At 48.5% G+C, this 17,175-nt stretch overlaps 1 protein-coding gene across 1 annotated transcript in view; it reads right to left on the bottom strand.

Annotated features, from left to right (window-relative positions):
* MYO5B (myosin VB) overlaps nucleotides 1-17,175 on the bottom strand; it is a 208,613-nt gene that overhangs the window by 64,771 nt on the left and 126,667 nt on the right. Inside the window, exons 18-19 of the mRNA XM_064176833.1 lie at nucleotides 4,075-4,186; nucleotides 2,247-2,458 (exon numbers count right to left, since the gene is read on the bottom strand). Of these exons, the coding sequence (XP_064032903.1) occupies nucleotides 2,247-2,458; nucleotides 4,075-4,186 (324 nt within the window). The remainder of the gene's footprint in view (nucleotides 1-2,246; nucleotides 2,459-4,074; nucleotides 4,187-17,175) is intronic.

The raw sequence follows: 17,175 nt of genomic DNA, 5'->3' as shown, positions 1-17,175 counted from the left end.
TCTGCTGAGACGTGGAGCCAGCTCTGGAGTCCTCAGCACAGCACAGACTGTGACCTGCTGGAGTGGGGCCAGATGAGGCCACAGCAATGCTGGCAGGGCTGGAAGGGCTCTGCTGGGAGGCCAGGCTGAGAGAGTAGGGTTTGTTCAGCCTGCAGAAGAGAAGGCTCCAGGGAGACCTTCTGGTGGCCTTGCAGTGCTCAGAGAGTCCTCTGAGAAAGCTGGGGACAGAGCTTTGCAGGGCCTGTTGTGACAGGCCAAGAGGTGATGGTTTGAACTCAAAGAGGGAAGATGTAGCCTAGGTCAAATGAAGACATTTTTTACACTGGCTGTGCTGAGAACCTGTCTCAGGGTGCTCAGAGAGGTGGCAGATGCCCCATCCATGGAACCATTCTGCATGAGGCAGTTTGGAGCTCTGTGCAACCTGCTCTAGTTGCAGGTGTCCCTGCTCACTATGGGATAGTTAGACTAGGCGGCCTTTAAAGGTCCTTTGCAACCCAAACCACTCAATGATTCTATGACCAGGCGTGACAAAGTGACTGTTCAGGAGCTTTGTACCACAGAGGTGACATCTCATGCTGCCCATGTGCAAGCAGGATTTGCTGGACTGCAGATTAGGCACTTCTGATTTGTAGGTGTTAACTCAGAACCAGGGAGAACACTGATGCTCAAAGACAAAGAACACAGCTAGCACACCACAGCTTCTCTAAGCAGAAAACCAGAAAGGAAACAAAGCTGAAAGGATCTAAATCTACTCCTTGTTCTTTTCTGTGAAGTGCCTGAAGCCACCTTGGCTAGATGCAGAGAAACAGCAGCATTTGACATGGAGTGCAGGATGCAAGATGACCTGTGTGTTGAGATGCTTTCACATTGTTTAACTGGTGCTTCCTTCCCAATCCACATCTGCTCCAGCACAGCAGTACCTACAAAAACCCCAGCAAGCCACCAGCAGGAGGAATCTTGATGGTTCTCCACATGGAGAGTTAAACATTAGGCTCTGTCCTGTAAATGAGCCCACTGCCAGTGATTTGGAGTGATTTTCCTCACTACAAAGCATTCAGAAAATCAATTATTGGATATCAAAGAGATGCAAACATGATGCCTGCAGAAGTGGAGTGAACAGCAGCGAGCAAAGAACTCCCTGGCCAATCCAAACACCAGAAAAATACTAGTTCTGTGAAACACTTCCACCCAGTATGCCTCAGTGATTATAACCTAGTTACCTATCATGCAGCCACGGAACCCTAGCATGGTGGAGGCTGGAAGAGACCTCTAGAGATCATCCAGTCCAACCCCCCTGCTAAAGCAGGGGCACACCCACAGTAGCTTGCTGACAATCACAATGGCCAGTGGAGTTTGGAAGCTCTGCAGAGAAGGAGACTCCACAGCCTCTCAGGCCTCCAGCACCCTCACAACAAACATGTTTCTCCTCCTATTCAGGTGGAGCCTTCTTGGTTCCACTCTGTATTTCTTGTTCCTTGTTTTGTGCCCACTGCCCCTTATCCTGTCCCTGGGCATGACTAGCAAAGAGTCTGGCCCCATCCTCTTTCCCCCCACCCTTTATCGCTTGCTGAGAATTGAACAGATCTCCACTGGGGCTGCTCTTCTCCAAGCTCTCAGGCTTTCCTCCTCACAGAGCTGCTTCAGGACCCTCAGCATCTTTGTAGCCTCCACTGGTGTCTCTCTTGAACTGATGAGCCCAAAAGTGGTTACAACTGGTATGACCCCCTGGGACAGAGTGGAGGAGGAGAACTTCCCTCTGTGACCTGCTGGCCACACTTTTCCTGATGCACCCCAGGAGACCACTGACCCTCTTGTCCACAAAATCACATTGCTGGCTCATGATGAACTTATTTTCCACCAGCACTCCCAGGTTCTTCTCAGCAGAACTACCTTTCAGTGGGTCAGTTGCTCTCATGTCCAGGTGCTGGCTCAGCACTTACAAATTGAATCAATGCACTACAAAATCAAACTGAGATCTTTGATCTCTTGCCCTTGAATAATGCTGGAGACAGGCCAGGAATGCGTCTTGACTTTAGCACAGACACCTTCAACACAGAGACATCTGCATGCATAATATGGGTCATGTTCTCACAGGGCTGAAATGCCCTCATGAAGTGTATTTTCAAAGCTTCTCATGCAGTGAGAATGCCTACAAAATGGAACAACCTGGGAATGAACGTGCCCCTAAGTGCTTTCCCACCTGCCTTCCCACCCAACCCATCCTCAGAGGGCATCCTAGGACTCACCTCCGTGCCATGCGCCCACGTGCGTAGCGCTGGAGGATGACTGCAGCTTGCCTCAGCCTTTGGTACTTGAGCCTCTGCAGCCAGCCTCGCACTGTCTTCTGGATCATGATAGTGGCAGCTCTGAACTTATCTGCTCGTAGCTTCTCCAGATATGCCACCTGGCCTGCACGGAAAAAGATCTTGGTACGTCCAAACTGGAACTTGTCTGGATCCTTTGCAAAAGCATAAAGGAAACTAAATTTAATTAAGGCAAACATTTTATTTTTTCCCTTTCAACTCAATAGCTATTAAACACACCCCCCCCCCACTTTCAATCACATTTAGCAGCTCTTCTTAATGGGGTGACAAAGATACTATCAGACTCCAAATTACTTGAGCTACTTCATACCCACTGAGGAATTCAATGCTAAGGTTTAGTCTACAATTCCATTTGTTTACACAAATCTGGAACGGTTTATTTGGTTGTGGGGTTGCATTTGGGGAGCTTTTGGGGCTGTTTTCTGAAGTTAAATAGAGCAGCACAACCCCAGAAGCCTTTAAGGAAAGGCCTGGTTCCAAATAAAATAAGGCTTCCATCTGCAAAGTCACAGATGCACTGCAAATGGTTCTGCAGCTAAGGGAAATGCTTGGTGCACAAGAAGAACAAGGTTTTTGCTGAGGGGAGCCCAGCTGAGGAAATTCCTCAAAATCCCACAAGGAAAACAGAGACTAAAAGACTGAAATATGCCTGGGTGCTGTGCACATTCTGGGCTGCTCAACAGCAAGACAACAGGAAGAAAACTTCCACAGAACCATCAAGTGGTTTGGGGTTGGAAGGGATATCGTAGAATGGTTTGGATTGGAATGGATCTTGAAGACCATCTAATTCCACTCCCTTGCCATGGGCAGAAATAGCTTCAGCTAGAGCAGGTTACTCAGAGCCCCATTCTGGAACTTTTCCAGGGATGTGGCATCCCATGCAACCTGTTTCAGTGTTTCACCACGCTCATAGTGAAGAATTTCTTTCTCATATCTAATCTGAATCTACCCTTTCTGTAAAAAATTGTGACTTAAACATTACATACGAGTCTGGGTAGCAAGGTCTTGGTGAGGAGAGGTCGTACAAACTTCTTGCTTGCTTAAAGGGAATCAAGTCCCATCTATGAGATGCTTTTTCTACATATTAGTGTCTCTTAAAAGTCTCCCACACACCAAGATAGGGCATTTAATGTGTTCTACTCTCACTCATTTGTGTGAAGAGGCATTTAATGTTTGACTAAAGACCATGGACTGGGCTGGGAAGAACCCTTAGAGGACATCTAGTCCAACTCTCCTGCAGCCACCCCCCCCAGTGCAAACTGTTTCTTCCTTCTTTCCAGCCTGAATCTTCCTCTTTCAGTTTCAGATCATCATCCCTTGCCCCGTCACAACAAGCTCTTTTTAAAACTCTGTCCCCATTTTACTTCCAGGCACCTTCAAGTCCTGAAAGGCCATCAGAAGGTCTCAATGGAGCCTTCTCTATTTCAGGCTGAACAACCTCAACTCTTAGTTTGGCCTCATAGCAGAGGGGTTCCAGCTCCCACTTCATCATTGTGGCCCTCCAATGGTATGCTGGTATGAAATGGCATGTTCAGCTTGACTGCAATCAAGAGATCCCATGGCATGCTTGCTCTCTCTACCTCCTTGCAAGACTGTCTCATTTTGGAGCAAGCCCCAGGTTGCCTAGGCTGAAAAAGCATCTACATGAGCAGCAGATGAAGAAGGGGCAGGAAGAGCAATTCAGTTCATAACAAAGCCATAAGCTTTCACATTGAAAGAATCATTGCCATAAGATCTGATCCCAGCCCACCTTAATAAGTTCTTCCAACAGAGTCTGGCAGATCTGCTTCTTGTCATTCTTAGAGTGGTCTCTCTTTTTCATAAGGACACGATACCTATTGAAAAAGTCGTGGTAGGACCACCTGAAAGCAAAGCACAGACAGGATTAGTCTTTATCACAGTATCACCAAGGTTGGAAGAGACCTCACAGGTCATCAAGTCCAACCCTTTACCACAGAGATCAAGGCTAGACCATGGCACCAAGTGCCACATCCAACCTTGCCTTGAACAGCTCCAGGGACGGCGACTCCACCACCTCCCCGGGCAGCCCATTCCAGTGTCCAATGACTCTCTCAGTGAAGAACTTTCTCCTCACCTCCAGCCTAAATTCTCCAGGCTAAACAGTCCCAGCTCCCTCAGCCTCTCCTCGTAGGGCTGTGCTCAAGGCCTCTCACCAGCCTCATCGCCCTTCTCTGGACACGCTCAAGCATCTCAATGTCCCTCCTAAACTGGGGGGCCCAGAACTGAACACAGTACTCAAGGTGAGGTCTAACTAGTGCAGAGTACAGGGGCAGAATGACCTCCCTGCTCCTGCTGACCACACCATTCCTGATGCAGGCCAGGATGCCACTGGCTCTCTTGGCCACCTGGGCACACTGCTGGCTCATGTTCAGGCGTGTATCGATCAGCACCCCCAGATCCCTTTCTGTTTGGCTGCTCTCCAGCCAGTCTGACCCCAGTTTATGTTAGACACCATCTCCTTAAATTCCTGTGACTCCTTCTGGAATCACAGACAAGTTCAAATATGGAACTCTCACACTACTCTGAGCATAGAACATAAAATCATAGAATCCTGGGTTGGAAGAGACCTCAAGGATCACCTGCCCCAGCCTTTCTTGGCAAAAGCATGATCTGGATAAGATGGGCAGATGTACCTTAAATGTGTCTGCTGATGAAGAATATTCTTTCAGAACTACTTGAAAGAAGTGAGATCACCACAAACTCGACCCTGAGTCTCAGCTCTCTCCTTCCACTGAATGACCTTTGTGCATTTCTACTTAGCGCAAATTGCTTTCCCTTCTGATGTGCTTCTTTACCCCAAGCAGTGCTACAGGCTCGGGGCAGTGTGGCTGGAGAGCTGCCTGGCAGAAAGGGATCTGGGGGTTGTAAATGACAGGCAGCTGAATGTGAGCCAGCAGTGTGCCCAGGGGGCCAAGAAGCCCAATGGCATCCTGGCTTGTACTAAAAATGCTGTGGCCAGCAGGAGTAGGGAGGTCATTGTCCCCTTGCACTTAGCTTTGGTGAGGCTACACCTCGAGTATTGTGCTCAGTTTTGAGCACCACAATACAAGAGAGATGTGGAGGTGCTGGAGTGGGTCCAGAGGAGGGCAACAAAGCTGGGGAAGGGCCTAGAGAATAAATCTTATGAGGATCAACTAAAGGAGCTGAGGCTGTTTAGTTTGAAGAAGAGGAGACTGAAGGGAGACCTCATTGCTGTCTGCAACTACCTGAAGGGACATTGTGGAGAGGCTGCTGCTGGGCTCTTCTCACAGGTAACTGGAGACAGGACTAGGGGGAATGGCCTCAAGCTGAGACTGGGTAGGTTTACACTGAACAGTAAGAAAGAGTTTTTCATGGAGAGAGTGGTCAGGCACCGGAATGAGCTGCCCAGAGAGGTGGTTCAGTTACCGACCCTGATAGTATTTAAGGGTCATTTGGATGTGGTATTTGAGGATATGGTTTAAGTAGAGTAAGGTTATAGGTTGGACTTGGTGATGCTGAGGGGCCTTTCCAACCTGGATATCTCTCTGATTATGTGATTCCCAAGTGAATTTATCCATCAACTCACAGGATCACAGAATGGTAGGGGTTGGAAGTGACCTTCAGAGATCATCCAGGCCAACCTCCCTGGCAAAGCAGGGTCACCTAGAGCAGGTCACACAGGAAGACATCCAGGTGGGTTTTGAAAGTCTCCAGAGAAAAAGATTACACAATCTCTCTTGGCTGCCTGCTCCAGGCCTCCAGCACCCTCACAGCACAGGAAGTTTTTTCTCATGTTGAGGGGGAATGTCCTGTGCTCCAGCTTGTACTCACTGTTCCTCATCCTATCACTGAGCACCACTAGAGCCTGGCACCTTAGTGATGCTATTCCCTTTGGAAATGATATGTTAGTTCTGAAGAGGTCATGGATCTCCTGATTTGGCCAAGAAAAAAAAAATGAACAAACCAATCTTGGTAAGATGATAGAGAATGACTCAAACAGAAAGTCTTCCCTATTTTGCTTTTAAAACTCTATTAAACATGACTTTGAGTCAACACCCTGCTCTGTGGCCAAGGCCCAGAATCCTTGGACTCTTAAAAGGCAAAGCAGCCACTTGAAGATTGCTCATTGTCACCAGCACAAAAGGTTCCAAACACGTCATACTAATTGAAGGAATTAGAGCACTACATCTTACTGCTAAGAAATATTATCTCCTGCTGCTGTTAGATCTAGAGGCTGGAGACTGGCTCCTGAAACTGCTTCAGCACCTGCCAAGTCTCTGCTTTCTCCAAATTAAGGCAGCAAGTTAAGGACCCCTCAAAACTTGAGGTTTTAATTAAAACATCAGGAATCTTCAGCAAGGTCAAGTGTGGCAATCATTGTTTCAACAAAACCCCAGGCGTAACAAACATCAAAGGAAGGAGAGTGGGGGAAGAGGGAGAACGGACTGTAGAGATTTTGATTCCTGCTCTCTCTCAGAGAAGCAACAGAATCCCAGAATCATTTTGGTTGGAACAGACCTTTAAGTTCCAGTCAAACCATGAATGCAGCACTGCCACGTCACCACTAAACCATGTCCCTCAGCACCATGGCTACACAGCTTGAAACCCCTCCAGGGATAGGGACTCTACCACTGCCCTGGGCAGCCTGTGCCAGGTCTTGACAAACATTTCAGGGAAGAAATCTGCATGAGTCAGGCCTGGGGTCTGCCTTTAGGCAATCAAAAGTACTGGATCCTCTTGTCCAGCTATCTGATAAATCACAGAACAGATCTGGTTGGAAGAGACCTCCAAGATCACATAGACAAACTCTTGACCCAGCGCTGGAGGGTCAACAGTAAACCATGTCCCTAAGCACCAGGTCTACACAGCTCTTAACACCCTCAGAGATAATGAGCCCACCACTGCCCTGGGCAGACCATTCCAATGTTTGAGAACCCTTTCAGTGAAGAAATATTTCCTAGCATTCAGCTTGAACCTCCTTTGGTGCAGCTTGAAACCATTTCCTCAGGTCCTGTCCGTTGCCACCAAGGAGAAGAGGCTGTCCTCTTCTTGCTCCAACCTCCCTTCAGGGAGCTGTAGAGAGCAATGAGGCCTCCCTTCAGCCTCCTCTTCTCCATAGTGAACACACCCAGTTCACTCCAACGCTCCTTACAGCACAGGCCCTTCTCCAGCCTTGTTGCCCTCTTTGGATACACTGCAACACCTCAATGTCCTTTGTGTAGTGAGGGGACAAGAACTGAACGCAGCACTCAGGTGTGGCCTCACCAGTGCTGAGCACAGGTGGATGATCACTTCCCAGTCCCTGTGGGCCACCATGTTTCTAACACAAGCCAGGATGCCAAGACACCATCTGCAAGTCTGATCCTCACCAACATGGATGTCCCAGCAGCCAATATGAGATGTCACTGTATGAGAAGCAGACCCACAGATACATCCCTCCTCTACCCAGCAGGCCCCATGTGTGGCTTTATTTCATGTGTTACACTAAATTCTTCCTGGGTGAGACCACACCACCTGAGCACCTTTTATGTTCAAGACTCTAGAAAATACTTCATCACTAATGGCAGTTCTTGAAGGCTGGATGCTGGGACATTTAATTAGATCAACATATCAGAAATACAACACATATTTCAAAATACATGGCCAGCAGCTTCCCATCAGTTCCAAAGAGGCATCAGGGGAGGGAAGTCAACTGGATTTAAAGTGATATTCTAATTAGAAGAGCACAGTAGAAGAAAATGTAGAATGGAGAGAAAAAAAATGCCCAAACCATTGAGAATTCCAGCATAGATATATTACACCCAGAACATCTTCTGCAAGGAATATGGAAATGGCAAAAGCTAGAGATGGTCCTTAGTGCTGTTACTGATGGGAAAGCTAGAATGGAGAGCCTCTGGAGACAGAAGCAAGAAGGGAGTTGTGATGAGAGGACTTCCCATGCTCAGATTGCACAGAGTAGCTCTGGAGAAGCAAGATGTAGAGAATGTTTCACTCCTGCCACGGAAGAACCACTTGTGTTGAAAGAGAACTTTAAGATCACTGAGTCCAGCTGTTAACCCAGCACTGCCAGGTCATCACTAAATCATGTTTCTCAACACCACAGCTTTGAAACGCCTCCAGGGACAGGGACTCCACTGCTGCCCTGGGCAGTCTGGTCCAGGACTTGACAACTCTTTCAGTGAAGAAAGATACATGGGCCAGCCCTGGGGCCCACCCACACTCCAATCATATGATCACAGAACTGTTGTGGTTGGAAAAGACCTCCAGTATCATCCAGTCCATCCATCAACTCAACACCACCATGGCTACTAAACCATGGCCCAGAGTGCCATGGCCACACATCTCTTGAACACCTCCAGGGATGGGGACTCCACTCCTCCCTGGGCAGCCTGTTTCAGTGCCTGGCCATTCTTGCAGCAATCTCTAACCTACACTTCCTCTGGCATAATTTAAGGCTATTTCCTCTCATTCTGTCACCTGATACCAAGGAGAAGAAAACACCCCCCACCTGCCTCCATTTTCCTTTCAGGGAGTTGTAGAGAGCCAGAAGGTCTCCCTTCAGCCTCCTTTTCTCAAGGCTTAACAACCCCAGGTCCCTCAGCTGCTCCTCATCAGACCTGCTCTCCAGATACTTCATCAGCTTTGTTGTCCTTCTCTGGACATGCTCCAGCCCCTCAATGTCCTTCTCGGAGTGAAGGGTGCCACACTTGAAAACAGGATTCAAGGTCTGGTCTCACCAGTTCCAGTACAGGAGGACAATCCTTGCCCTTGTCCTGGTGGCCACACTCTTGCTGATCCGAGCCAGAATGCTGGTGGCCTTCTTGGCCATCTGGGCACAGTGCCAATACCAAAAGAACTGGATTATCACTAAAATAAATCAGATACCTGCTATGGGAACTCTGTCTGGGGGGAGGTGCAGCAAAACCAAACACAAAGATCAGGCAGGATTACAGACTTGTGTCACACAGTGTTTAAGACCAACCTGGCTCCCCAGGTGCCTTTGTTCTATAATCACCTTTTCCATCTCACTCCTTTTGCTGGGTGCAGAGGAAGCCCCTTTTCATTGAAAGCACATTTGAGGCTTTATGCAGCTCCAAATCAGACCTGATAGGAGAAGCCGAGCATGCAGCGCCTGAGGCACACAGCCAAGCGTGTGATTCTGGAGACCTCCTGCCTAGCTTAGATGTTCCTCAAGCTAAGGACAGCTTGGTAGGAGGAAGGAAACAGGAGGGAGTATTCTCATCAACCTGCATGGTCAGTTTAGAGATTGATATTATTAACTGTTGCTATTTGGAGGGAAAAAAACAATCTGTCCTGGAAGTGCCACATAGGCTCCCCCAAAGAGCAGATGGTGAAGAGGTAACAGCCCTAACTGAGGACTTGGCTCCAAGCTGGGCAGAAAGCAGCAAAATCCATCATCTTCCTGAACTAAGGCAGAGGTGGACATCCCACAGCTGCTTCACTCTGGAGAAGAGAAAGCTGAGAGGGGACCTTGATGTCTATAAATATTTGAGGGGCGAGTATCAGGATGAAGGTGCCAGGCTCTGTGTGCTGGTGCTCAGTGGTAGGACAAAGAACAGTGGGTACAAGCTGGAACGTGGGAGGTTCCACTTCAACAAGAGGAGACATTTCTGTATCGTGAAGGAGATGGTCATGCCTTTGCAGGTGGCTATCAGGTTAGACTTTGGTCCTGAAGCTAGTAAATCAGCTTGCCTTCCTGTCCCATGGTAGGCTAGGCAGCTATCCAACATTACTGATGCAGCAAGAGATCACACTCCTGAAATCACTGTGGATGGTCCACAGACCATCAAGGTAGAAGCACTGCCATGCTGGGACTCATCTGGGCCATCAGGAGTTTCACTGCAGCCTCAGCTCACAAGTCGAAGAAAGCTGCAGAGATTCATAGGTGCTGCCACAGGACCCTCCCCAGAGAAAAGCACAATTAAAGCAGGTGAGCTTCATGTAACTGCCTGGGTAAATCACTTCTAGCTCAAGCAGGATACAATTACCTAACAATTGCATGCTGTGAGAGGAGCAAACATGATCCCTCACCTCTACAAGGGAGATATCCCTGGTGAAGGAACACTGAAGCTCAAGAATCTGATGCACATCATTTGTTTTGCTCCTCTGCACAAATATGTCATGTTAAGGTTCAACATCTGCATCTTCTAGTCCTCTCTGCAGTGCTGGGGCCAGCTCTGGAGTCAGCACAGCACACACAGGGACTGGCTGGAGTGAGGCCAGAGGAGGCCACAGCAGTGCTGGTAGGGCTGCAGGCTGAGGGAGCTGGATTCATTCAGCCTGCAGAAGAGAAGGCTCCAGGGAGACCTTCTGGTGACCTTGCAGAGCTTCAAAGGGCCTAAAAGAACACTGTGGACAGACTTTTATCTCAGGGTCTGTTGTGACAGGAACAAGGGGTGATGGTTTAAAACTACAAGAGAGAGATTCAGAGTGGAGAAGGAAGAAATTGCTTACTGTGAGGGTGGTGACACCCTGCCCCAGTTTGTCCAGAGAGATAGTAGGTGTCCCATCCCTGATAACATTCCAGGTTGTTTGGGTCGCTGAGCAACCTGCTCTAGTTGCAGACGAGGGGTGGTTGTGGACAGGAGGAGGTTGCTCTCTTCTCTCAGGTGGCCAGCACCAGAACGAGAGGACACAGCCTCAGGCTGCACCAGGGGAAATTTAGGCTTGAGGTGAGGAGAAAGTTCTTCACTGAGAGAGTCACTGGACACTGGAATGGGCTGCCCGGGGAGGTGGTGGAGTCGCCGTCCCTGGAGCTGTTCAAGGCAGGATTGGACGTGGCACTTGGTGCCATGGTCTAGCCTTGAGCTCTGTGGTAAAGGGTTGGACTTGATGATCTGTGAGGTCTCTTCCAGCCCTGATGATACTGGGATACTGTGATGTCTCTGCTAACTGCAGGGGCTTATAGAATCATAGAATCAACCAGGTTGGAAGAGACCTCCAAGATCATCCAGTCCAACCTAGCACCCAGCCCTATGCAGTCAACTAGACCATGGCACTAAGTGCCTCATCCAGGCTTTTCTTGAACACCTCCAGGGACGGTGCCTCCACCACCTCCCTGGGCAGCCCACTCCAATGGGAAATCACTCTCTCTGGGAAGAACTTCCTAGGGACATTTATAGGTCCTTTCCCACCCAAAGCATTCTGTGATTCTGTAATTCTAATAAAATGAAGGGCTCAAGAAAGAATCACAGAATGTTACAGGGGACTTCCAGAGATTATTCAGTCCAACCCCCCTGACAAAGCACTGTTACCAAGGGCAGGTCACACAGGAACACATCCAGGTGGGTTTTGAAAGTCTCTAAGAGGGAGATTATACAATCTCTCTGGGCAGCCTGCTCCAGGCCTCCAGCACCCTCACAGCACAGAAGTTTTTTTCTCATGTTGAGGGGGAATCTCCTGTGTTCTAGCTTGTTCCTTGTCCTATCACTGGACACCACCAAATAGCACTGTCATCCTGACACACACCCCTCAGCTATTTATAGACATTGATCAGATCCCCTCTCAGTCTTCTCTCTGGACTAAACAGCCTCTGGTCTCTCTCAGTCTTTCTTCACAGCAAAGATGCTCAACTTCCCCAGTCATTCCTGTAGCCTACACTGGACTCTCTCCATCAGATCCCTGGGCACAATATTCCAGGTGTGGTCTCACCAGGGCAGAGTTGAGGGGGAGAACAACCTCCCTAGACCTGCTGGCCACACTTTCCTTGATAGGCCCCAGGATGCCCTTGTCCCTCTTGGCCACAAGGGCACATTGTTGTCCCCATTACTAAAACCGGGGTGAAATTCTGACTCCTGATGAAGCCTCTTGACTCTAAAGCATCTCTTCAAGAAGGCAGCAGCTGCCCAAAATAGCTCGAGCCTATTGTTTTGGGGTGATCACAGCAATGCTATTTTCAGCAGCACTGAATGAATAGCTGAGAGGGGTACAGTTAAGAGCTTGAAGCTTTTATAACTGAACCATTGCACTTTTATTTTTTTCAAGTGGCCCAAAATAACTGAATGCAAAAATCTTTCCATTAGTCATAGAATAGCTTAGGTTGGAGAGGACCTTGGAGATATCTACTTCAACCTCCCTGCCATGGATAAATTAAGGGTAAATAAATTCAATCACCCTCCACCATCCGGGACCACTCCAGAGACAATGTGCTGAGCAAACCCAACTTTGTGTAAGGAATCCTGCCAGCACCATGTCGTGTTGTCCCCCTGCAGGGACCAATATTTAAAGCAGTAAGGAGCTGGACTCTATGTGTCTTTCCAGAGGAGCTCAAACCTGTCTGGGAACATGAAGGCTGAATGTTTCAGCCAAGGTTTGACATCAAATTATTATAAAAACTGCAGTTCAGGGAGAATATTTCTCTTGCCTTGTTTAGTGCAGCGCAACAGACCTGCCTCTCAATTAGCTCAGAAACAGGCAGGCTGTCACAGCTTGAAATTAGCTGGAATATACTCAAAGAGTAGAATGAATGGGGAAAAGAACCAAACAAATAAGCCACCCCTCAAACCCTCTCTATTTACATAATACCTTTTCTGGGAGGGAGCAAACAGGAAGTATCAGCAGCAAAACTCATTTATAGGTTTTGTTTCCCTGAAAGGACTGAGGAAAAAAAGAGCTAAAATTCCATGATCCTGTATCCAGGGATGCTCACGATACACTTCAATCATAAATGTTTCATGTTTCTAATAGAGTTGAGCAGCTGTGATTTCACCCTGAACTGATCCAAAGATGCTGCATCTGACAGCTCCAGCAACCAGAGGAAGCAGCCAAACACCAAGAATCCCTCAACAACAAATTTCATGCATAACAGCTCCAGTAAAAGCATTTTGGAGCAGCTGCTGCGACTGCGTTACTCAGAGCAACTGCACGGTGGGGGATCACTGTCATGGTCCCACTGACTGGAAACCCCCAGGATCAGCAGGAAAAAAAAAAATGTGGAGCTTTGACAAGATGCAAATTAAAAACTTGGTTTAGAGAGTGTTTTGTTAATAACAGGGATCAGCACCAATTAATTCTCCACAGACTAATCTTTACGCAGCCAGAAGACGAATGGGCTTATAGCACAAGAGACATCTCCTCTGCTTTCCCTCACAGAAGCTGATGATAGATTTACTATCTACGCATCTCAGGCAGTCCATTCATCACAGTCATTTATGAGCAGGCAAGGAAATACATCCCTCAACCACTGCAGGAACATTTCAAACCAAATGATACATTTTCAGTTTACTTCAGACAGTGGCAGAGTGCAGCGTAGCGTGGAAAGGATAAAATGAAGCCAGGCGGCTCAGCAGGAATACATCGTGGCTTCCACGGGCTGAAGAGCACTAAAAATTCTATTAGAACTTCTTTCTTTTTCCCTTAAAGGAACCAGGTAATAAAATGATGGGAGAACCAAAAGAAGTCAGTTCTTCAGCTCGTGAAGTTAAGCATGACGCCGAAGCATGAAGGAGCAGCAGGAGGGGGCTTCATCCACAGGTCTCTGACCCAAAGCTGTTCTCACTAACTACTCTCATGACAGAATGCTGGGAAACAAACATTCAGAGGGTCACGGGATGGCAGGGGTTGGAAGGGACCTCCAGAGATCTTTGAGTCCAACCCCATTGCCAGAGCAGGACCACAGAAGCTAAAGCAGGTCAACAGAAGCTAGAGCAGGTCACACAGGAACACATCCAGATGGGTCTGGTCTTGAAAATCTCCAGAGGAGTTGCACAACCTCTCTGCGGAGCCTGTTCCAGTGCTCTGGGACCTTTACAGTAAAGAAGTTCTTCCTCATGTCCCTCCCACTGCCCTTTGTCCTATCTCAAGTGAGCAGAGGCTGTCCCTATCCTTTCCTTCCTGATCTCTAGCCCTCAGTAGATACTCCCAGCCTTCTCCTCTGCAGACTAAACAGTCCCAGGGCTCTCAGCCTTTCCTCATCAGGCAGTGCTCCAGTCTCTTCATCATCCTCGTAGCCCTCTGTTGGACTCTGCACCTGAACTGGGGAGCCCAGAACTGGATGCAATATTCCAGGTGAGGCCTCACTATGGCAGAGTAGAGGGGTTGGAGAACTTCCTCAGTCTGCTGGACACACTCTTCTCATTGCATCCCAGCACTCCACTGGCCTTCTTGGCACAAGGGCACATTGCTGTCCCATGGAGAACTTGTTGTCCACCAGGACTTCCAGGTCCTTTTCCAAAGAGCTGCTCTCCAGCAGATCACCTTCTAACCTGTACTGGTGCAGTTTATTATTCATTCCCAGCTGCAGAACTCTGCACTTATCCTTGTTGAACCTCATTCCTGGTAGCTGGGTGATGGTTGGATTTGATGACCTTCAAGGTCTTTTCCAACCTTCTTGATTAGGAGGAAGTTCTTCCCAGAGAGAGTGATTTGCCATTGGAGTGGGCTGCCCAGGGAGGTGGTGGAGGCACCATCCCTGGAGGTCTTCAAGATAAGACTGGATGAGGCACTTGGTGCCATGGTCTGGTTGATTGGATAGGGCTGGGGAATAGGTTGGACTGGATGACCCTGGAGGTCTCTTCCAGCCTGGTTGATTTTGTGATTCTATGATTAATTTCCTCTTTGCCCAGTTACACTTTGATGTAACTAGTCAGATGTAACTAGTCAGATGTAAAAACTACAGGCTAAAACAAAACATATCTGTAACAAAACTGCTCTTGAAACAAAACGTTTTGAAGATTCCCTTGTTGCTCTGCCAGAAATTGCCTACACTTGAGGGAAGAAAAATTCATAAGGATCAAGTTTTCCATTGTTAAGGGGTTTAAGCTAATGATCCACCTCGTGTGGACACAACAACAGTGCCACCAGTTTGTATCATCAATGATGCTATCCAACTGGGAGTGGCTGGCAGACCACCAGGCTGTGAGGCCATTCAGCGAGAACTGGACAGGCTGGAAAGCTTGGGTGGAGAGGAAGACCAAGAGCTTCAAAAAAGGCAAGTTCAAGGTTCTACAGCTGAGGAGGAATAACCTCCTGCACCAATACCAGCGAGGAGGTGAGTTGCTGGAAAGCAGCTCTGTGGAGAAAGAGCTGGGAGTGCTGCTAGACTGCAAGTTCACCATGAGCCAGCTATGTGCCCTCATGGCCAGGAAGGCCAATGGTGTCCTGGAGTGCATTCAGAAGAGTGTGGCTTGCAGGTTGAGGGAGGTTCTCCTCCCCCTCTACTCTGACATAGTGAAGCCACATCTGGAGTCCTGGGTCTAGTTCTGGGCTCCTCAGTTCAAAAGGGACAAGAAACTACTGGAAAGACAGGTACGAAGCAGGGTATCAGAAAGCAGGGTACAAAGATGGTGAGAGCCCTGGAGCAGCTCTGTGTGCAGAAAAAGCTGAGAGCCTTGGGGCTGTTGAGCCTGGGGAAGAGCAGCCCCAGAAGGGATCTGATCAATGCTCTGCAAGAGATAAAGGGTGGGTGGCAAGAGAATGGGGCCCTGTCCTACTGATGCCCAGTGACAGGACAAGAGGCAGAGGGCACAAACTGGAACCCAGGAGGTTCCACCTGAACAGGATGAGAAACTTGCTTGGTGTGAGGGTGCTGGAGGCCTGGAGCAGGCTGCTCAGAGAGGTTGTGGAGTCTCCTTCTCTGGAGAGCTTCCAACCCCAGTGGGCCACTGTGATCCTGGGCAAGCTGCTGTGGGTGTGTGCCTGCTTTAGCAGGGGGGTTGGACTGGATGACCTCCAGAGGTCCCAATCTTCACCACGTTGGCTGAGGCTCTGTGATTATCAAAGGCTCTTTGCTGCTTTGCAGGAGATGTGAGTCACTGCTCAGGGCAGCACACTCCTCCTGAGAACCAGGACAGAGAGTTTCTCATGGGGTGCAGCAGCAGGCTCAGCCAACTCTTCACTGAGTGTATTTATAGCCCCTTTGTTCCCTACCAAAGCCTGATGGTTCTTGCTGACATTAACACAAAGCTGCTTGGCACTAAAATGCAACTGATGCATTTTCAGAATTAGTTGCCCTTGTCATCTTCAGGGCTTATTTATAGTTTATGTTTTCAGATTCATTAGGCCCTCAAAACCTCTTCTGAATTTTGTATCACGATCAGCAAGGGCTACACCACCCATAACCTTTCCTTTTTAAGGTGCAGGAGATCGAAGCCTGGTAAGCTTTGGATGTGCAGTGTGAAATGCTGCAATAACAATTTACAACCCTTGTTTTCCTTCTCTCCAAGTATAATCACAGGTTTTTCCACAGCTGAAATAACTATTCCTGAAGCCAGAAAAGACAACATGTAAAAAACTAAACTACAGTGCAAGAAGCTTTTATTTTATGGGGAGCTTTGGGAAAGCAGGAAAGAAGTCCTGTAGTTTTGGGCCCCTCACTCTAAGAAGGACATGGAGGGACTGGAGCAGATTCAGAGAAGGGTAAAAAAGATGGGGAAGGCTGAGAAGAGGGCCGGTGAGGAGCAGCTAAGGAACCTGGAGATGTTCAGCCTGGTGAAAAGGAGACTGAGGGGAGACTTTCTGGCTCTCTACAGCTCCCTGAAAGGACACTGGAGCCAGGTTGAGGCTGGCCTCTTCTCCCAAGGAATAAGCTACAGGACAAGAGGAAATGGTCTCAGGTTGCATCAGAGGTGGTTTAGGTTGGACATGAGGAACAATTTCTTCTCCCAAAGCATTGTCAAGGCCTGGCCTAGGCTGCCCAGGGCAGTGGTGGAGTCTCCATCCCCAGAGAGATTTCAGCACCATGTAGTGTGGTGCTCAGGGACACGGTTTAGTGGTGACCTGGCAGTGCTGGGTTAATGGCTGGATTTGGTGGTCTGAAAGGTCTTCTCCAACCCAATGTTTCTTTGATAGCACAACGCTAGGTCCCAGGCAAGCTGGATGCAGAGGAGCTAGAGCCATTATTATGCTGCTT

The sequence above is a fragment of the Pogoniulus pusillus genome, chromosome Z (assembly GCF_015220805.1).
Source record: "Pogoniulus pusillus isolate bPogPus1 chromosome Z, bPogPus1.pri, whole genome shotgun sequence".
Lineage (NCBI taxonomy): Eukaryota > Metazoa > Chordata > Aves > Piciformes > Lybiidae > Pogoniulus > Pogoniulus pusillus.
Note: the sequence above shows the minus strand (reverse complement) of the source record. Positions and strands in the feature narration are given on the sequence as shown.